This window comes from Chelonia mydas, chromosome 21 (genome assembly GCF_015237465.2).
Source record: "Chelonia mydas isolate rCheMyd1 chromosome 21, rCheMyd1.pri.v2, whole genome shotgun sequence".
Lineage (NCBI taxonomy): Eukaryota > Metazoa > Chordata > Testudines > Cheloniidae > Chelonia > Chelonia mydas.
The window spans coordinates 14,308,073-14,330,143 of record NC_051261.2 but is presented as its reverse complement, the minus strand read 5'-3'; the positions used below and the strand labels follow the sequence as shown (position 1 = coordinate 14,330,143).

General features: G+C 45.1%; 2 protein-coding genes across 12 annotated transcripts in view; one reads left to right on the top strand and one right to left on the bottom strand.

Annotated features, from left to right (window-relative positions):
• The window catches only part of CEPT1 (choline/ethanolamine phosphotransferase 1), a 44,282-nt gene extending 35,898 nt beyond the window's left edge, over nucleotides 1-8,384 (top strand). For 7 of the 11 annotated variants that reach the window (XM_037885097.2, XM_037885099.2, XM_043533831.1 and 4 more), the window contains exons 6-10: nucleotides 3,459-3,590; nucleotides 5,212-5,322; nucleotides 5,440-5,598; nucleotides 6,024-6,149; nucleotides 7,487-8,384. In XM_037885097.2, coding sequence (XP_037741025.1) covers nucleotides 3,459-3,590; nucleotides 5,212-5,322; nucleotides 5,440-5,598; nucleotides 6,024-6,149; nucleotides 7,487-7,606 — 648 coding nt within the window. In that variant the 3' untranslated portion in view covers nucleotides 7,607-8,384. The remainder of the gene's footprint in view (nucleotides 1-3,458; nucleotides 3,591-5,211; nucleotides 5,323-5,439; nucleotides 5,599-6,023; nucleotides 6,150-7,486) is intronic. The other 4 variants (XM_037885100.2, XM_037885101.2, XM_043533834.1 and 1 more) reach the window with 1 other exon arrangement.
• Nucleotides 8,385-12,370: 3,986 nt separating this feature from the next.
• The window catches only part of DENND2D (DENN domain containing 2D), a 30,363-nt gene continuing 20,662 nt past the window's right edge, over nucleotides 12,371-22,071 (bottom strand). Inside the window, exons 8-12 of the mRNA XM_037885096.2 lie at nucleotides 18,440-18,617; nucleotides 17,362-17,403; nucleotides 16,577-16,667; nucleotides 14,105-14,344; nucleotides 12,371-12,946 (exon numbers count right to left, since the gene is read on the bottom strand). Coding sequence (XP_037741024.1) covers nucleotides 12,882-12,946; nucleotides 14,105-14,344; nucleotides 16,577-16,667; nucleotides 17,362-17,403; nucleotides 18,440-18,617 — 616 coding nt within the window. The 3' untranslated portion in view covers nucleotides 12,371-12,881. The remainder of the gene's footprint in view (nucleotides 12,947-14,104; nucleotides 14,345-16,576; nucleotides 16,668-17,361; nucleotides 17,404-18,439; nucleotides 18,618-22,071) is intronic.

Below are 22,071 nucleotides of genomic sequence, written 5' to 3'. Positions count from 1 at the left end.
GAACTCCTCCCCCTTTTATTCTCACTTCTGCTTTGTTCTTGTTTCTAATTCTGATATCTTCTGTGTTCTGCCTTTCACCCTTCAACTTGTTCCCTTTCCTTGACCGCATCTCATCTTGATAACTGTCATTCTTGACTCTCTCTCAGATTCCTCATTCTCCCTCCTGACCAGAGGTTTTGTTGATTGTGGACATGTTGAGCTATGGGTCAGTTATATGTAGGCTTGGAAGAATTCCATTTTTATTTTTTTATAATTTTGATGGATTATATTGATGTTTATTTTTAAGTTTGTTTTTTTCCCCTCCAATTTTTATCAGTTTAAATATTCACCGTTGTGGAAATTATGGGAAGGTCAAATAATGGGGGGGGCGGGGCGGTGTCAGACAATAATTATCTAATGACAGGAGACATTGAGATTCAAAAAGTTAAAGCTTTACAACCATTAAAACGCAAATTGTCAACATCACATGTCAAAATATTCAGAGGATATACCCGTAAAACTCTAAGTTCTCAAGTAGCATTTCTCTTACTTTGCCTATATGTAAACTTTGATTATTGTCTGTGGTAATATTTTTTCATTGGCTGGTGTGTGCAGTGAAATTGACATTTACTGCTCAAAATCTAGTTCTTCCAAGCCTAGTTATAGCAGGTAAACGGATTAAAATGAGTCATGAATAAGTGTCCCAAACTCATTTTCCCTTGCGAAGGAATCTGGATCTGAACACTGTTTGCCCAAGAACAGATTAGAGCACTTATCCATTGTGACATTTATTTTTATTGACATGCTTACTTCTCTGTGGCAGAACTTGAAACACCATTACTTTTAAGCAGCCTGCACTCTATTTTTGAAGTTGGGTATCCTGCTGTTGCAGCGGCATAACCAGTCTTGATCAACTTCAAAGGATTTAATAGAGGAGCATCCTTTATCTGAAGATCTGACCTGGGACTCTTTTCAGCACTATACATTCAGTCCTACTAAGTGTTGCATGCCTTTAACTCCCACTGAAGTCAGTGGTCAACACCTGGCAAGATCAAGCTGTGTGTAAAGGGCAAAACTATAGTATGGGCTACAATTCTATGTAGAATACCAAAGAATAAGTAAACCTGTGGCTTTATCTCAGCCTCCTTTAGCTAAACACTCTAAAGACAGAAGTGTTAATAAAGTATGAGGATCATCCTCCAGCACAACTCTATCTCTTGTTTCCTTCTTTGTCTCACGCCATCCATTTGTCTCCGCCATTCTTAACCTTTGCATAATCTTTGACTCGGGACTCTTCCCACATTTACTTTAGCTGCAAATCGGTTTTGTCACGGCTTTGCAACATTAACTTCCTTCACTCCACCACTGTGGAAGTCTTTGTCCTTGCCTTCATTTCCTATCACGTAGGGTCTGTTTATGCTGGGCAAAAATAGGACCTTGTAACTAATCAGTTGGTGCAGCTCCATCAGTGATAGCAGTGGTGGGAGCTGTAATATAGATATGGCTCAGGTGGAATCAAACATTTTTATCATTATGTGGTCTCGCCCTACTCTGAGCCCTGTCCACGTTACAGCTTCCACTGTCCGTATTGTACATTGTTCCTGGAGCTGCCCTAGTGGTGAATTATAAATCCTGTTTTTTTGCCAGTGTACAAGATCTCTTGACTGTTGCAACTCCTTTCTCTGTGGCATCCTGAAACCTCCTCTGTACAGATTCCACCATGGGCAGAATGTTACTCTTGTTCTTCTCTCCTCACATATACAAAGAAGCACAACCCCATCACCCCATTCTCAAATACTTCCACTGACCACTGGAGAAAGCATCATTATCAAAACAGATGGCAGCACAGCCAGGCTGTTTAATAAGAGTGGTACAAGCTCTGGAACAGCTCTGAGAGTAATGGTGTGTTTGTTACTGAATTGTTCAGTTCAGCTAGCTCTCTTCACTCTGTTGCGGTTTCACTGTCTGAATCCTGTCTTTGAGCAAAAGTGCAGAGTAAGCAGGCTGGGTAGGAGGGGTACCTGAGATTGTTCAAAAGAGCATAATTAGAACTTCCTACTCAAGGGGAACTCCAGAGTGCAGAGCAACAATCAGGTGAGGTGCTGTTACTCCTCCTCCTCTGCTTGGTATTGGTTGTAGGCTCCATATGGGCAACACATGGATAGAACTACAGAGCCAAATTAGTTTCTAACTGCACCTTTTTCCACTACATGCATCCGATGAAGTGAGCTGTAGCTCACGAAAGCTTATGCTCAAATAAATTTGTTAGTCTCTAAGGTGCCACAGGTCCTCCTTTTCTTTTTGTGGATACAGACTAACACAGCTGCTACTCTGAAACCTGTAACTGCACCTTGTAATTCAACAAAAAATCTGATTGAACTCACTGAATTCTAATCCCAGTTCCAGCCACTCATTCAAAGTGAACTTGGCTGAGTCACTTGCTCTGTCTCTCTAAAATGGGGATAATAAAGTATCAACGATGGGGGTGTGTGTGGTCTGATTATTGTTTGCACAGTGCTTTGAAGTTGTAAAGCATGATGTAAGTGCTAAGAATTATCTATTAGAAAAGCCTCAAAACCAGACTGGGCATGCAATTCAAAATACTAAAATAAAAACAACTTGAACCCATTTAGGGTCCCATATGAAATAGACATATGGGGATGTTCACTACGGCGCATGTTTACTCATTTTGGAAAAGGTATGAGCGTAGATGCTTGTTACTGGAGGGTTCAAGTTGTTCTTTAGCAGTTGGATAGATAAGGTTGGACTCTTGTTGCTGGGTGGTTCCCTCTCTTCTTATAATTACTTCTCCGCCCAAGGCACTATGTCGAAAAGATGAGAGAGGATTATTAGTCTTCCTTCCCAGCCCATCTTGCCCTCATTTCTCACTCCCTTGCTACCAGCCCAGCCACCCACTCCCGTCTTACTTTGAAAAGTAACCTTAGCGGCTGGTTGCCTCTCTGCTGTTCCCTATCATGCCTCCTCTCATTATACCTTGTCTGTCCTCTGGGGTGTGGTCCAGTTTATGGGTCTTCACATGCTAATCCCCACTGATATCTGGCTTCACCCTGCACTCAGGGCTGGGATACTAAGTGTGGGGTCTATCCTTTCACCTGTGCTAGGCCTCTGTTCTCTCCGTGCTGAGGAACCCCGGCTCAGGTTTTAGAGGTTGGTTGATAAGTGTCCAGTATTGTGAAGGATAATATTAGGAGAAAGGGATTCTGCTCCATGACTGTTCTTCTCTGGTAATTAAATATAAAAGCAAATGGATCAGGGAATTTTGCTAATATGGCGGGTGAGAAAAATTCCTCCCAAATTTCATTCGTAGAAATTTAAACCAATATTGACTAATTTTGGGGGGAGAGAGGAAAACCCAAGTGGAGTTAGAAAAGTGGAGTGTTTGAGTTTACTCGAAATAGGTAAACATGATTTTAGATTAATTGTACATATTTTAATCTTTTTATTTCTCTATTGTCAAGATTCCAGTGCTGAATATTCAAATGAAAATATTCCCAGCTCTTTGTACTGTTGCAGGAACCATATTCTCCTGCACAAACTATTTTGGTGTGATCTTCACAGGTGGTGTTGGCAAAAATGGATCAACTATAGCTGTGAGTGCTTTGTTCTGCTTTTATGAATCTATTATGTTACCACCTTTTCTGAGTGCTCTGTAGTTTGCATGATGGTTTATAGAAAACTGATATGCTTTCAAGTGTGTTAATGTAATGTCTGCTTTTGGTGTAAAATCCACTTTCACCTAGTTTACTAGCTTGAAAAAAGGGATAAATCTTGTCTAAATGAAAATAGTAGCTTTTGGAATTGAGAAAAGGTTTTAAAAGGATGGATTTGAAATAGATGAATGATAAAATCACCTCCCATGCTTTGACATTAGTCCTATGTACATACAAAATGATGGGGTCTAAATTAGCTATTACCACTCAAGAAAGAGATCTTTGGGTCATTGTGGATAGTTCTCTGAAAATATCTGCTCTCTATGCAGTGGCAATCAAAAAAGCGAACCAAAAGTGAGGAACCATTAGGAAAGGGATAGATAATAAGACAGAAAATGTCATAATGCCTCAATATATAAATCCATGGTACGCCCACATCTTGAATACTGTGTGCAGATCTGGTCGCTCCTTCTGAAAAAAGATATATTAGAATTGGAAAAGGGGCAGAGAAGGACAACAAAAATTACTAGGGGTATGGAACAGCTTCTGTATGAGGAGAGATTTAAAAGACTGGGACTTTTCATCTTGGAAAAGAGACGACTCCGAGGGGATAGGATAGAGGTGTATAAAATCATGACTGGTGTGGAGAAAGTGAATAAGGAAATGTTGTTTACCCCTTCACATAACACAAGAACTAGGGGTCACCCAATGAAATTAATAGGCAGCAAGTTTAAAACAAACACAAGGAGTACTTCTTCACACAATGCACAGTCAACCTGTGGAACTCTGTGGTAGCAGATGTTGTGAAGGCCAAAATTATAACAGGGCTCAAAAAAGAGCTAGATAAGTTCATAGAGGATAGGTCCATCAATGGCTATTGGCCAGGATGGTCAGAGTTTGTCTGCTTGTGTTTGCCAGAAGCTGGGAGCGGATGACAGGGGATGGATAACCTGATGATTGCCTGATCTGTTCATTCCCTCTGGGGCACCTGGCATTGGCCACTGTTGGAAGACAGGATACTGGGCTAGATGGACCATAGGTCTGACCCACTGTGGCTATTCTTATGTTCTACAAGGTCTTACCTTCTAGAATCCATGAATTTTCCAAACCAGACTCCCTCTCTGATGCGCATGCTTTTTGTTTGGTGTTTTTGCTTCTGACAAGAATATGAAAGCTATTGACCTTCCAGAGGGGATAAAAGTCAAAGTTAATATTCTTGTCAGACTTCTTTCTTAAGGGACTTGTGATTTTTTGGGAGGGGTGGGGGGTGGGAGGAGTTGTGGAAGGTTTTGTGAACTTTTTAGGAGAGTCTGGTTTTTGTGTTTTGTGCCAGTTGAGTGAGTTGGACTAGTCTTTTAGTTATATTTTGCTTTTGAGCATTGACATCTTAACAAAAATGTATTATCACCATTATACAGACACACACATGTTTGGGCCCCTGTCATTTAAGAACAGAATCATCTCCTTCCTGTTGTACAGGAGTTAGAAGATAACCACAGCACCATTTTTTGCAATTTGAAGCCTCCCCCTCGCCCCAATACATACATTTTTTGTTTTGTAGCTGAAACTGCATGTTTTCTTCATGCAACACACAATTTATGAGACCTTCAAACCAAAGGCTCCAACCACATTATCAGCTGACACCCTCAGTCACATTTCACTATTGGCACAAGTGAGTTCAAACAGGCATATTTTAATTATTTTAATTTAAATAATATGCACACAACACATCGTTGTTCACTTGTGTGCACTTTTCATTAAGCTAACACTTTCTTCTCCCTCACTATAGGGAACAAGTGTCCTTTCACCCTTTCTTCATATTGGGTCAGTGATCATATTAGCTGCAATGATCTACAAGAAATCTGCTGTGCAGCTCTTTGAAAAGCATCCTTGCCTGTATATACTTACTTTTGGTTTTGTATCTGCTAAGATAACTAACAAATTGGTGGTAAGTGTCTCGGAGTCGTTGATTCTTTTCCTTTATCTTTGTTATTGTATAAGGTGGTCTTTATAGTTTCTGAAAGGTCTACCTTCTCCACAACGTCAGTTCCCCTGAATTGACGAGCCACACCCTTCCTTCGCTGTGTTACAGTGATTTAATGCAACTTCTGTATATCCCATGAATCTGTAGTGGTTCTAATTGGTAGCTACAACCCACATTTTTCTTGAGAATTTGTCATAGCCCACAAAGGAATGAACCAGCAGCATGTAATTTACATTCCAATAATTTTTGGTGACATTTCATTAAAATACTCCATAAGGATGTGTTGTTAATCAGCTGAAAATATTGGGTCAAAATATATTTTGTGACTTGTTTAGACTAGACTACTGTGTCTGTCTCTCTCTTTATTTTATTTTATTTTTTTTTAATAGGTTGCACATATGACCAAAAGTGAAATGCATCTGCATGATACAGCATTCATAGGTCCAGCACTTTTGTTCTTGGACCAGTACTTTAACAGCTTTATTGATGAATATATTGTACTTTGGATTGCCATGGTAAGTAGGTCATTGTATTTTCTGTTTTATCAATGATCTTTTGTGCATCTGCTTGTTCGCTCACACTCCCCACACGCATACAGAGTTTATGCCAGTTGTGCACAGATCACACCCAGTTTTCACCAAGAAGCATGGACTTGGGAACCTTCTTGCCTGAATCAGTTTTAAACAGGGTTCAGGCTAACTTGGCTGAAACATGGTTTGGTTGGGCTTATGGACCCCACTCTGTTTAAACACAGTTTTAAAGCTATGTTGAATGAGCAGTACTCAAAGTCCTAGGTTTAGAACCCATTGGGGAGAAATGTGCTGAGATGTATTTTTGCAGGAACATAATTTCCACACTTTGGGGTGCACCACAGCAAAAGCTCTATAACACACAAACACACGGGTGGAATTCCTGAAATTCATGTTGTGTCAGAGCAATGATAGCTGCCAGGACCAGTCTCACAGAGGAAGTCTTGGCTATATAGCCATGTCTGTCCTTGATTAGAGCGTTGAAAACCAAACCAAGTTCAGATCAGGCTGCCACTTTCTAGACAGGTTTCAGAGTAGCAGCCGTGTTAGTCTGTATTCGCAGAAAGAAAAGGAGTACTTGTGGCACCTTAGAGACTAACAAATTTATTTGAGCATAAGCCTTCGTGAGCTATTGAATGCATCCGATGAAGTGAGCTGCAGCTCACGAAAGCTTATGCTCAAATAAATTGGTTAGTCTCTAAGGTGCCACAAGTCCTCCTTTTCTTTTTACTTTCTAGACAGCCATTCTAAAGCATGCTGTGCAGGTGTAACATGATTACAGCTGCTTACTCCTGTGAGCAGCTGGGAACTTCTTTCTGTACTAGCTGCAAGTGGTGGAAAAGCCCAGCTATTAGGGAATTACAGTACATTCACTTCATGCTCACTGGGGCGTGTGTTTTAGTTGGGAGCTTGGTATGTAATAAAGGTTCAATCTGCATAAATTATGATGCTGAAACTTGATCATTCGCATTACAATGGAACACTTTTAAAATACACTCCGATACAGCGTTGTGTACGTTTTGTCCCAGAGTAAGATCAGAATTCCACACCTGAAATCATGGGACCTCTTACAAAAGCTTTCTACAGTCACTACAATTTTTCTTTTATTGAAATGTAGATTTAAATTCTAGGCTGAAAAATGAAGAAAGCCTGGTGCTTTCAGAGACTATAGGAATAAACCTTTAGTGGGGGGAGAGAGGGGCTCAAGAGAGCAGTCCTTTGATGCTTTTAGAGAGACTGTGATAACATGAAGGATAGATGAAACATGGTACATTCATGTCGAGTATAGATAGATCTAACACATGCCATTTTTCCCTTTGCAGATCTTTTCCCTCTTTGATTTGCTCCGCTACTGCATCAGTGTGTGCAATCAGATTGCTTCCCATCTGCGCATCCATGTATTCAGAATCAAGGTCTCTTCCACACATTCTAATCACCATTAGTGACTGGGTGGTTGCTGTGATGAGAAATACGAAACAAGTGTTTTCTATAGGGAAGAATATGAACATATTTAGGAGACTAAGGCAAAAGGAGCAGATAAGAACAAATCTAATTTATTATAATCAACGTTGTATAACTTTTATTCTTTGTTACTGGTAACACTCCTTAACTAGTCTTTGCCTATGAGAGAGTGAATTCCAAGTACTCTCCAGTCAAACATCATGTAGTCAACTCTACTGGTTCTGTGCCCAGGAAAGCATGCAGGGAGTAATGCTTTGTCTTTGTAATTACCTTGAAAACAGAATAAACTATCTATGGTGAATGGATCCCTAACAACTGAAATTTCTAATGTAGTATATTTACAAACTGCAAAAAATGTGCTTTATAATTTTAATATTTCATCATCTTAGTGAAATACTTTAGTGTCCACTTGAAATTTCTTTTACTAAAGAGCTGAGCTTGTAAAACAGAGAGATCCCACTAGCTTGTGTGGCTGAAATAGCTGAAGTGACTTTCAGTCCAGATTGAGGTGGTTCATTTGCTTACATATACTGTTCAACAGTATATTTTAGTGGGACCTGATCGGAGAAGGGGGTGACTATCAGCATGCAATATAGTGTGGTGTCTTTGTCAATTAATTTTTTTTAAATAAAAAAGAACTTATTTCATAATTTTCTTCAGTGGAAAAACTTTAAAAGCAAATTTTACTGTTACTTTTTTACGTATAGAATTTAAGCAAAAATTTCTTTCTGCTCTTTAATAAATAAGGAAATTCTAAGAGCTACAATTGTCTTTCCATGTGTGTCAACTGCTTTGTCACACTGGGTTAAGTACTTGGTCTGATGAAGCAAAATCTGACCTGCTGTTTAGAGAGACTTTTATGATGCTTCATGTGTCTACAGTGCCTGTCAACCAAGCATCTCAAAGCACTTTCTTTGCTAATTAGCAAAGCCTTACAGCCCAGCTCCCGAAGCCATAGGCATATTATGCCCATTTTATGTGTGGTAAATTGAGGCACAAGGAATCTAAATAACTTCCCAGTAGTTCATACTGCGTCTGGAGTAGGACTACTAAGAGTCTGGATTCTACTTCACTTCTCTAAGTGATAAGCCATACTGCCCCCTTTTAGGTATTAGGAGTTGCACAACCTCAATGTGTCAAATATTTCTCCAGGAATCTCTTCCCATATGATTGCTCTGTCAGAAGTCACATGCTGATCTAAGGGTGTATGTGCTGATGCAGAATTCCAGGACCAAAGCAAGATGTAACCTACTGAAATCAATCTAAACTGAATATTTACAACGGATGAGCAGGGGTGTATCCTGCCATTTAAATACTAAAATGAAAGGCAAAAGCCACTCAAAAGGTACATTTGCACTGTCTAGTCCATGAGTGGGCTCAGCTCAGAGCCACATCAGTGCATACAGTGAGCTGCCGGTTACTAGCAAGGGCACAGAAGACCCTGATCAAGATAGGAAATTTAAAGTGCTGCTTACCAACTGCAGTCCCAGAGCCTTAAAATTCCTCTTGTCTAGCTATCTCAGAGACCACTGCTCCCAGTCTGATCCACTGCACCATTTGTGTTGGTCTGGAACAATTAATTGTTAATTAATCTAATGTCTCAAGGATGAGGCTTGAGGGAGTCAACGTGAGGCCTTCACTTCTGGAAATACGTCTAAACTAAAGCCTGTCCAGGAAATGCTATAAGATGCACCTTTTCCCAGGCTTTTCACTAACTGGTAGCTCCAGTACCCCTAGTCTTCACTCTAGGAGGAAGATTTCCCATTTCTGCGTGTAAAGCTTCAGCATTACCAGGTGCTGTGGGGAGCTTGCTCCTTATACTTGAGAAATGTTACTGCTCATAAAGTGTGTGCATATAGGTATTGTACAAATTGCCTGTAATAAATGAACTTTGTCCTTATGCATTATGATACTGTCTCTATTTATGTGATTGCAGATTATTATAGACATTTGGGCCTAAGGTTGTGGAATTAATTGAGAAACTGAACGAGATTTCTAAGTAAAGTGTATCATATTTCATAAGGCCAAAGAGACAGAACGTTGCAAGTTCAACCTTAAACTTTACCCTTTCTGATGCAGAGTACAAGCAAGCACTGGGTGCAGGGCTTTTACAGAACTCTCTCTTGCATGTAGAACTTCCTGGAACGCATCAGAATGAGTACAAACCTCACTGTCTTGAAAACAAAATGTGACATATGGTGCTTTGAGCTACCCCTAAAAACCACACTACCAGGCAGAAAATTTCCCCTCTATCTAGGGGCCAATGAAACGAAAACATGGGTTGGTTTGTGGGTTTTTTTTTAATTTATAAGACATCTCAAACTTATGGCAAAGAGTGTGATACAGAAACAGTGTGTCTATATACAGTACGTATATAGTCCCCATTTCTGTTGTATCTGAGCACCTCAAAATCTTTAATGATTTTTTTCTCACAATGCCCCTGAGTGGTAGGGCAGTGCTATTATCTCCATTTTACAGGTGGGGGACTGAGGCACGGGGGAGGATAAGGCCCAGATACTCAAAGGCATTGTGGAGCCTGACTCCCATTGAAACCACTGGGAGCTAGGCAGCTAAATGCCTTTCAGGATCTGGAGAGACAAGATGGATGAGCTAATACTTTTTATTGGACCAACTTCTTTTGGTGAGAGACACAAGCTTTGGAGCTACACCAAGCTCTTCTTGAGGTCTGGGAAAGGTACTTGTCACAGCTAAATACAAGGTGGAACAGATTGTTTAGCATAAGTAATTGGTCTCACAATATGTGTTATTCAAGGTGAAGTGATCTGTTAACACCGCTTGAGCTAGAGGACCAAAAAAAAAAAGGGGGGGGGGGAGCGTTAACGAGTTACTGATTTTTGTAATAAACCATAAACCCAGTGTCTGTATAAAGACCATGATTTTTAGTGTCTAACAGAGTTATGAATTTAAGCTCATCTGGGTTCTCTGGACATTACACTGATTCCCCACTGCATACTGAATCAAATTCAACTCCAGCCTTAATCTTCAAAGTCTCTCCCTCTCTGATTAGGATTGGCCATAATAACTCTGCTTCTCAGGGACAATATCAACCTTATAGGTTAGATTTACAGGTGCTGAGGACAGAGCCTGACAGAATCATAGATGGCCCATGACTGGAATTCACTCCCACAAGAGAACAGAGTGACCAAAGTCTTACCACATTCAGAAGGAATTATTAGCTCCACCTCTTCACCACCACAGAGACAGGAAAGAGGAGGGGAAAACTACACTTACTTCAGAGAACTGCACAATGAGCTACCCTCAAAATGGCTGCCACCTCCCTTTTTCTCTCTACCACCTGACAGCACCTCAACATGAAATGGGAAGATGTGGAGAGAAAGGCAGCTGACAGGCAAGGATGGCAAACGTGGGTAGCTCAATGTGCAGCAAAGCATGGGATGGACTAAGGTCTAAGGTAACTGCCTGACAGCAGAGGGTCACTATCTTCCCTAAGGACAGGAGTAGTCAGTAGGCAGACCAGGGGCCAAATCTGGACTGCCAGATGCTTTTGAAGGGTTTGAAATCTTTTCATTTAATTCTCATTATTGGGGTTTTTTTCATTATTTTCTCTGGAGTCTGTACCTTGAGTAAGAAATTTGGACCTTGACAAAAAATATTTGACTACCCTATAGTTTTACTCTCACTGGGACACATGGGGGTGGGGGGTGGCCATTTTGAAAAAGGGCAATTCTTCCTGGGGTTTCTCTGAAGAAGATTTCACATGCCAGTCTTTGCTAACAGGTAAACTTATGAAAAATAACGAGGGCAAAAAGAAACAGTTAATCCTAAATAGTTATTTTCTGAAAAGTACCCATTGCATCCGCCCTACACAACAGGGAGAGTCTTTGGGGCAGAGAGAGAGGAGCACAATCGGGTCCTGGTCCAGGACTGGGGATCTTATGTACTATTGTAATACACCTAATAAATTGTGTACACACCTAGCACAGTGGGGTCATGTTCCATGAGAGACTCCTAAGTACTGCAAAGAACAAATGCTCATATCTTTGGTAACATATAACACACACATCTGAGCAATCTCTAGGGTCTAAAGGCGGCAGTCATTTGAGGCATCATTGTGTAAAGTGAAAAACCTGTGTGTATTTTGGGAAAGAGTGCAGCAAGCTCTCCCATCTGTGCAACCATCCCAGCACTTGCAGGAGTGAGGTGTCTGGCTTTATCCAGATAGTTCCTTCCCGCTGGGGCCAGTCAAAACTGCAGGCAGTACCAGTTTGGACTCTGGCACTATGCTCCCTGTAAGAATGCAATAGAGAAAGGGGAGAGATGGACAAGCATAATTAAGCTCAATGCAGTCTCTAAAAGATGAACTGGAAAAGAGCCTTAAAATTCAGCATCCACAACAGGACAGAAGAGTACAGCTTTTCAGGAACGCATGCACCACTGAATTTTAACAATGCTGTCTCCCTACACTGAGCTGCCGATTTCCCATGTGCCCCACTACGGCACACATCCCCCCAAAATGGAGCTAGTGCAAACAAGCAACTTCCCGCCAAACCCCAGTTTGCTCTCCTTCACATGGTCTATTTTAGGCTTCCTGTTCTCATCAACGCCTAAGCCAACAGGTGCCTTTCAGGAAGCCTCATCAAAATCTGCGGAGTCGTTTTTAGCTCATGTAAGTCTGGAACAATGAAGCCGTTCGCTATAAAAAGAACATGAAACCACCTTGTCAATGGGAGCCCTTCAGGAATACACATTGGCTAGAACGTCTCTCAGCTAGAAAATTTAGATTTTTTTTTTAATAAGAATTAAAAATATTTCTTACTAATACATTTTATCTCAACAATTATTCTACATTCTTTGCCATTATACAGCAAGCAGATAATCCTCCCTTGATTTCACTCTATTTCTATGTAAGGTCCGTGATTGTCTTCCAATAGGAACTCCTTGCTCCCCTTTGGCTAAGAACTGCAGTTTGGTCCACGGTGTCAGTTGGCCAGGAAAAAAAAAAAATCACACCCGTATTTGCTAGCGATATAGAAGAGAGGCTTCTTGTGCAGTCATGCCCTGAGAAAGAAGAGACTGGGAAGGAACTGGCGTTCTGGGTTGACCAGGCATCTCATCGTTCACTGGAGGATGGGCAAGATTCCAGAGATGCTCAGAGCCAGCAAAGCACAGGGCGCTCTGCCTTTGAGCGAGATGCTGACCCAGTCTGGACAGAATATTGCTGCAGGAAGATATCTGCCCAAGCCCAGCCGGGCTCCCCTCTTTCAGAACAGTACTTCAGGAATTTGTCCTTTGTTTCTTTTTTTGTTCTTGATATTCAGTTACTTTCTGCTGGAAATACCCTGTGGAAAACAAAAGCTGGGTCAGTTACACACTACACTGGAGTTTCATCAACAATTGAGGTCATTGGCTGGTTTCTGTTTAATAACAACATGCTGTGGTAGGGATGCAGAAGCAGAGATTAGCCCAGCAAACTCCATAAGAACCAGTGATCAAAGCAGAGAACCTGAAGATGGAGCTATGGTCATATTCTCCATATACATTATTATAGTACACTAATCGCCATGGGATTTAGGTGCTGAAGAAGGTAGAGAGGCAGGGAATAGAATCTAATGACTCCGGTCAATTTGCATTGGAGGGCACCAGAGCAGCAGCACTGGCTCCAAATCTACCTGCACCTTGAGCAACGATAGGCTGAAGCTGAACCAGCAGGGCAAGCATCACAAATATTGGGGATAAAATGGTACCGGATCCAAACTGAAGGGGATGGGGGAGCGCGCTCAGAGAGTGCGGGGGCTCAGAGGTGCAGCTAGCTCAGTAACTGAGAGACATTGTTGAAATTCTTCTTGAAAGTGGCAGTAATCATCATCATAATACCCAGGTCTTACACAGCCCATTTTACAGATAGGTAAACTGAGGCACGGAGTGGTGATGTGATTTGCCCAAGATCAGCCAGAAATCCAGTGGCAGGGCTAGGAATTAGAATGACGCTCTCCTGAGGCTCAGTCCAGTGCTCCATCTACTAGGCCATGCTGCATTACTTACAGCCCTGAAACAGGATGTGTGTGTGTCAGGGAATACACTGTAGAGAAGAGAATAAGCAAGGAGCGCTTTGCACTAGTCCTTTCCTCCTTGCCCTGTGACTGTTTTCAATACAAACGCAGGCCGAGTTCTGGAGTCTGCAATTACCTCCTCCATCCAGGGGCTGCAGTGACGAAGACACAGGGTGTCTCTGCTGGTGCATTGCAGGCAGAGGTTGTGGGAGAGACTCACTATCACTGCCTGTACCATCTTCTCTAACAGCATCTCTCTCCCTTCCCCGGTGGCTGTGTTTTCAGGAGCAGTCACACAAAAACATTTGCACCTCATTTGCACAAGCAAATATGCAAATGAGTCCTGCTCCCTCTAGCCCATAGAAACCAAAGAGTGGCCTCCAGGGATCCTGATGCTTCCTGAATGCCAGGGCAGTAACAGAAGGGGGAGGAGATGGGGCAATTTACCTTCTTGGATCATCCTGCTCCTTTCCGCTTCCTGGATAAAGAGGGAAAACATCTGAGTCCTCACAAATCTTTTCACAAACTTGCGGCAGGACTTGGAGGTGATGGCTTTGCAGAACGCCTTCTCCTGAAAGGAGCCCTGGCCGCTCTTATTCCACTTGAGGTGCGATGTATAATGGCCAACAGTTTTAACGAAGAATTGCATGAAGGTTTTGGAGACGTGGGCGTTCACTTGTTCAGACGCTGAAAAGGGAATAGAAAAAGTACCGTTTGGGCATGGGGGCTGGTATTCACATGACCCCTCATTAACTCAGGATGTGGACACCTCACAATTTGAATGTATTTACACTCACAACCCTTCTGTGAGGCAGGACAGGGCTATCATGGGGGAATGGAGGGACAGATCCTCAGAAGTATTTACACTTCAAATTTCCTTAAAGGATCTGGGCCGAAATGACCCACCCAAGGATCGCCCCGTCTGTGGTGGGGCAGGAACTTGAAGCTGGTCTCCTGAGTCCCAGGCTAGTGCTCTGACCACTGGGCCATCCCACCTCTCTTCTCCTGTCTGTGCCAGAGTCTGGGGCATTCCACAGTCCGGGACATTTTCCATTCAAAAGCAGCTGTAACACCTGAATGGTGCTAAATTGCGTGACTCCCAAACCCAGTCATGGCAAGGGAGAAAAGCCAGGAGGTTCCATTCACTAAGGAGCCGACAGGAGCATAAACTGAACTGTCCCAATGTGGTATTCAATTGCCCAGTCCCATGGATAATTACTGCTGACCTCCATACTTGGACTTCTTATAACACTTGGCTTCAAAGGAACTCCGAGCATTGTATACACATTCAAGGAATTGCGTCTACCACCTTAGAATGTGAAGTACACCAGCCTACCGAGATGCTAGATGGAGGGCCTCATTGCACCCTGACCTAATTCACATGCTGTGTTCATGTCAGAAGCAATGGCCATCTCCTTCACACATTAAAATCCAATTTCCTGGTGTTAAATCATTAAAGAGTTGTGACAGCCACTAGCACATGGTACTGCCCTTCACAGGCTGTTCTGGATGGAGGACTCCACCTGCTTGATTAGCACGTATACACTGTAGCGGCAGAAGGGAGTCTAGCTGTCCAGATCTCCCAGATCCAGATTTCACTGAGGGATATTCAGGGTCACTGGCTTTCTGTTCTGTCAAGATAAAGCTAGCAAGAGCCTTCTGGATTTTTTGCTCTCCTCCCTACTGATGGATTATTTCTCTTCCCTGACTGGTCTCCACAATCCTACATGGTTGTGGAATTTAGGGAGGAAGATGCTCAGCTCAGAATATGGCCACTACAAGAACTGGCAGGGGATGGTACTAGTCTGAAAATGACTCGGTAAAAATCCCTTGTTTATTGCGTTCCAATGACTCCAGACCACACGTGCTCGCACGACAGTTAGAAAGGCTGTGGGGTTTTTTAAATCTCTATATAACGCCCAGCCCTGCAAACTCAGCCTGGCGTCTGAGAGTCACGCTGGGCTCTGTCCATTTCGCCATCCCCACCAATAACGAAGACTGGAATTTAGAAACGTCTGCTAGAATCCAGCTCCTTCTCCCGGAACTGCGCTAGCTCTGCGGGGCTAACAATAAAAAGGGTCTATTTTTGTCAATGAAGTCAGCAGGTCCGACTCTGCTGCACACACAAAGAAATTGGTATAACCACAGGGCTTCTCTGACCACGGCTGCACTTTAGTATTCATGCAGAGCAGAAACAATGTACTATGCCTGCTAGCTGGGGATGGGGAATAAAGCAGAGCACTTCCTAACCCGCAGAACCAGAGCACCGCTGAAATGCAGGTGAAATGCAGCCACCTCTGGAGTGGGGAGCTGCAGCTAATCAGAGCATATCACATTGAACAACAGGTGGGGGAAGCGAAAGGTTGGGTAAGGACCACAAAGTAAACCCCAATCATAGCTAAGTGCCTTGGGATCCTTGACAGTTCACGTGCTACAACACGTGCTTTCAAGTGTTGTATTGAAGACACGCCGGGGCAGATCCTGAGCTGGTGGGAGATGTCACAGCTCCACTAAAGTCAATGTGGAGAGGAAGCCAATGGAGTGATAATTTTACACCAGCTGAGGACTTGCCCCACACTCCATAAGCTGCACAAACCTCAGTCTCTTTCTACCTCTGAAGCGGGAAGGGCTAAGGTGTCCCTGCAGAGGCTGAGCGTGTGGGACCCAGGGACCCTGGCTATTCCAGTCCAGCTGCTTAGACCACTGAGCTATTCTCTTCGCGTGCATGTGAGTCTAAAGCATACACAGCCCTAGAGATGGGTTGGCTGGAACCGAGAGGGCAGTGTAGGAAATTAGGTCCTGTGTTCTTAGCCCACTTGCCCCAGGATGGCTGGTTAGCCCGGGACACCGGCAGTCATTTTGTGGGGCATTCACAGGTACTCCACCGTGCGCACCCCAAAGACAGAACTCTCTGCCTACTCTGTATGTTGTTGTTGCTGTTGTGCGTCTTTAAAGAAGTCAGCATCTCGGTCTGCAGCTTGGCCGGTAAGATGTCTCCTTCGTCGCAAACCTGAAAGAGGACGTTCCGATGTTAGCACAGCCAGCTCTTGCAAACCAGGGAAGCCTGAGACGGTGGCTTTTACTGGGAAGAAGGTTTTGAAGCATGAGAGAGGATTCTAGCTCGCCGAACCACTTTCTGAGTGTACCTGCAGGCCCAAAGCATCCTGGAATGAACACATCTCCCCCCACCAGATCCCCTGTGACCCATTCTTTAATGCAGCCGCGCAGTCTGCATTACCATAGTCTCGGTGGGGCTCACTAGCTACCGCCAGAAGCTATTGCCTATCAATTTTTATCCCAAAGGATGTTGGAGAGACACCTTCTGCAGGGTTAATTGACACCCCTGTCTCTGACACAGCCTCTCCTCCGCCACTCGTAACGAGAAAGAGACAAGGCAACAGCCCGAGAAATTAATTTTGCACTAAACTCCCATTGGTCTCTCCCTGCAGGGCCGTGCCCGGGTGTTTTGAAACCAGGAACGCTAACGTTACAGTGTGCTCTGTAAGCTCGGGCAAGAGGCCCTGCCCCCCTGAGCCTGCAGAGTGCAAATAATAAGTGACAGGTGGGAAGGAGTGAGTGACAGCTACTGAAAAGCCAGGATTAAGGACCCTGCAGTGGCTCAGTAATACTGGTCAAGCAACGAACAAGCACCTGCGTCTAGCGACGGCATGAGGGACAGTCTAAATCGCACCAGGGACACCTACCGATCTTAAGAACTTCCCTTCGCACAAGTCAACCAGCAGCACCTAAAACCAACAGACAGGACGCAGCGTTAGCCAGGCTGCACTGCAAGGCCGCTTCTGAGCAGCAGCGAGTTAAGAGAATGTATTTCAAGAGCAGTCTTCTGTGCCCCAAGTCCGTTTGAAAAGCTCTGAGCTGCACCTGATGATGAACTGCTCTAGGTCACTGCAATGGAAAAGGCTTCTCCACCCCTCCAAACTTCCTGCCTGGTGAAAGAGGAGCACCAGTGCCTGGCCTGGGGGAACGAATGGACCCGGGACATGGAAAGGAGATTTGGAGCCTTTCACCTCTAGAATCAGTCACTGGGTCCAATCCAGCCCAGACTGAAAGTGGTTCCCATCTGGTGTCTCTTGGGAGGCCCACATGAGATGAGTTCAGGAGTCTCAGCCCACATCCCTATCGGGAGAGGGCCACAGCCCCACAACTGCCCCATTGTTAGTGCTCCCAGCAGAAGGTCAAGGAGCGCACCGTCCTGGAAACTCTGGCAGTGTCTACACTAGTTTTCTAAGATGTGTGCTCACCCCCCATGAGCTATGAGCAGTGAGATGCTTAGGGCAATGCTGGCTACAGGGTGAGCTGAGGGCAAGGAATGCCCCCTTTGTCCCAGGGGATCTGGGCTGAGGCCCTTGCCCAGCTAGTGGGTAGGAGATGATATCAGCATCCCATCTGGCCTAGGGAACAGCTTGGGTGTTACCCTAGGAGCAGGCTGGAGTCCGCTCTTGTTTCCTTCTGGGCCCTTCTCCTCCTGAGGCTGGGATGGAGACACAATCAGGGCCTGCTACCAGGGCTGGGTTTCCAATTAGGCACAGTAGGCACGTGCCTAGGGGCGCCTTGCTTCTCTCAAACAGCGTGCAACACAGAGGTCAGCTGTAGTCGGGGGGGGGGAGGGGGGCTGAAGATGCTGTGCCCAGGGGTGCGTAAGTTATAAATCCGGCCCTGCCTGCTACCACATGGAGATAACAATCAAGGGGCACGAACGGGCAAACATTCATCTTCAAGCCCATCTGCGGCATGGGAACAGAGACCCCCCTCAGACAGTACCTCCTCCATCGGCTGATCGAGAACCTGCTCTAGGCAGCGCTTCTGGACTCCAACCATGAAGGGCGTGGGGCAACAGACGGTGTCGATCAGGCATTCCGGAACCACGGGGATGTAGGTGTGCGCCCAGGAGAAGGGGTAGAGAAGAGCTGCCACGGCATGGATGCACTGGGACAGGACGCTGCCGAATAAATAAGGGTTCTGATTAGTAAATGAATTTGGCAAGTAGCTGGCCAGCAGGTTAGGCCTTGGGTGAGACTTTCAAGAGCACCTGAGTGACACAGGAGCCAAAGTCTAAGTGACTTCCAAGGAGAGACAGGCTCCTAAATAGGTGGGTGCTGTTTTTCATAGATTATAAAGGCAGAAGGGACCATTGTGATCATCTGGCCTGACCTCCTGCATAGCACGGGCCAGAGAACATCCCTGAACTTATTCCTGTTCCAACGAGAGCAGATCTTTTAGAAAAACATCCCATCTTGATTTAAAATTTGCCAGTGATGGAGAACCCACCATGGCCTTTGGTAAACTGTTCCCATGATTCATAATCCTTGCTGTTAAAAAATATGAACTTTATTCCTAATCTGAATTTGTCTTGCTTCAATTTCCAGCCATTGGCTCTTGTCTCTTAGATTGAAGAGCCCAGTATCAAAGTTTTGTTTCCCTTATAGATACTGCTCAAGACTGATCAAATCACCCCTTCATCTTCTCTTGGTTAAGCTAAATAGATTGAGCTCCCGCAGCTCAATTCTACCCGCCTATGTTGGCTGTTTTTGGGAAGTCTTCCTCCCCTTGGCACATGGCAGTGTTACCAACTCTCAGGATTTCATCACACATCAATATTTGATGTTCTTCTTAAATCCCCAGTTCCTGCAGTCAGGTGATTACATCAGAATCTCAGCTTTCTTTAATGAAGAAATCGAAAGAAAAGTAAGTTTCTAGCTCTGTGGTTGCGGAGAAAAGTTTGAATACATGTCCCTAAGGGCTCAAAAACCAGAAGAAAAAACTCCCACATAGATATTTTTTTTAAAAATCTCATGATTTTGGGGGCCAAAACCTCACAGGTTTTGAACCCTTGGAGTTGGCCCTGCTGCCTGCCCCACCAATGCTCTGAGTGGCAGGGCACCGTGATCTGGGGTGCCTCCAGATTTGCCTTTTCGGTACAAAAAGTTTCCCCAACTAGAAAACAATAAATTGAGTTTCAGACTAAACTCCCCTAGAGAGAAGAGGAAACCCCCTGCCCTCAGCAGGGGGCCCAACGAGCTGCACTGCCATCAGCCCACACAACTAGCCTTCCCCTACCCCTCAGCACAAGCTGCAGGTTGGCTTTGCCACCTGGGAGGGTCATTCTCTTTCACTCTAACACAAAACCCTAACAGTGACCTCAGCAGAGTTAAGGCAAAATAACCTCCCAAATGCAGGGAATGGGGGACGGTCATATACACTGATCCGTTGACACAAAAGCTGCTAAGTTTCCGACTTAATAATAATCATACCTAGCTCTTTTCATCAGTAGCTCTCAAAGGAGGACAGGCTCGTTATCCCCATTTTGCAGATGGGAAAATAGGCACCGACTCTGTGGGTGCTCCGGGGCTGGAGCACCCACGGGAAAAAATTAGTGGGGGCTCTGCACCCACCGGCAGCCAAGCTCCCCCCTCCTTGCCTCCTTCTCCCCTCGCCGGGCGCGCCATGTCCCCACTCCTCCACCTCCCTCCCAGTGTTTCCCGCCCCCCCGCCACCTAACAGCTCTTTGGCGGCGGTTAGGACTTTCCAGGAGGGAGTGGGAGGAGTGGGGATGCAGCATGCTCAGGGGAGGAGGTGGAGAAGAGGCAGGGCAGGGGCGGGGACTTGGGGAAAGGGGGTGGAATGGGGGCGGGAAGGGGGCGGGGCTGGGGTGGGAAAAGGCGGGGTGGGGTGGGGACTTTGGGGAAGGGGTGGAATGGGGGTGGGGCAAGGGCAGTGCAGGGGCAGGGCCAGAGGTGGGGCTGGGGCGCAGGCGGGGGTTGAGGCAGTGGGGAAGTCAGCGCCTATGGATGGGGAAACTGAGGCTTGGGGAGGGAGCATGACTTGCCCCAGGTCACCCAGCAGGCCGGCGGCAGAGCTGGGAACAGACCCTAAGTCTCCCAAGTCCTGGTCTGGTGCTCTCCCTGCACAGCGTGAGTCTGAGGAAGCTGGGGTATGAATTGCTTTTCGGTATATGTTGGAAGTGGAAGCCTTGGGGAGTGCTGGAGTGCGATATTGACAGCATTGTGGTTGAAAGGAGTGCACAAGTCTTCCCCCTTCACTCCTTATTTCAATGCTTTTAAGGCTTAACCCTCACTAGACAAAGTTATTGTTTGCTAATTTTATAGAGAGGATCCTTCCGTAGGGCTGTCAGTGTGTGTCGTTTTCTTCCAAGGGTCTGAAGAGTGAAAGTCTCTGGTGGCTGGGATCAAAACAGAGACTCCTTCCTGCTGATGAGTCGGAATGAGGAAATCCGAGAGGGAGAGGAGAGATTTGAATCGACGGGCTGTCTGACGAGGAGTGAGCATAACCTTTACGCTCTGCTGATGTTAGCATGAGAGGGTGACTTTCCTGGCTACCTGCCTCCCTGGGCTTGTCGGCTTAGTGAGGATTAACCCTTTGGGCTCAATTGGGAACAGACTCCAGCTGTCTTGTTAGTCTATCAAACATAATAATACCACCTCGCTCTTATCTAGCACTGTTCATCCACGGAGCACTCTGCAAAGGAGGGCCTTTTACAGATGGGGAAACTGAGGCGCAGAAGGGCATGTAACTCGGCCAAGGCCATGCAGCAGGCCAGTGGCAGAGCCAGGGATAGAACCCAGTCTCCTGAATCCCAGACCAGTGCTCTGCCCACAAGATCAGACTTCCATGCCTCATGAGCAGTCTGAGGTCAGTGACCCTTTACTTGCTCAGACTCCTCAGGGTCAGCTCCCAGAGTGGAAGGTTCTCAGCTTCTCTCTCCTCCCCTGCACCTGGAATTAATTTATTCTGACTTTATCTCCTGAACTGGATGGGGCACAAAAAATTAATCACCACTCACTGCACTGTGGGGATGGGGAGGGTGCCCTCAGCCAGCCCCAACTACGCCTACCCTGGGGCTGAGATACACGGAGTAGCAGACTTCAGGACACGTCATTCGACACCTGCATCTGCGTCTGCCCCCTTACGAAGGGGGAGTGGAACCGAGGGCACCTGCAGGCTGCATTCCAGGGCTGGGCGAGCTGCATGTGACTGGTACTTACGAGCTGAGAGAATCATAGGACTGGAAAGGACCTCGAGAGGTCATCTAGTCCAGTCCCCTGCTCCCATGGCAGGACTAAGTATTATCTAGCCCATCCCTGACAGGTGTTCGTCTAACCTGCTCTTACAAATCTCCAATATTGGAGATTCCACAACCTCCCTAGGGAATTTATTCCAGTGCTTCACCACTCTGACAGTTAGGAAGTTTTTCCTAATGTCCAACCTAAACGGCCCTTGCTGCAATCTAAGCCCATTGCTTCTTGTCCTAGCCTCAGCGGTTAAGAAGAACAATTTTTCTCCTTCCTTGTAACAACCTTGTATGTACTTGAAAACTGCTTTCATGTCCCCTCTCAGTCTTCTCTTTGCCAGACTAAACAAACCCAATTTTTTTC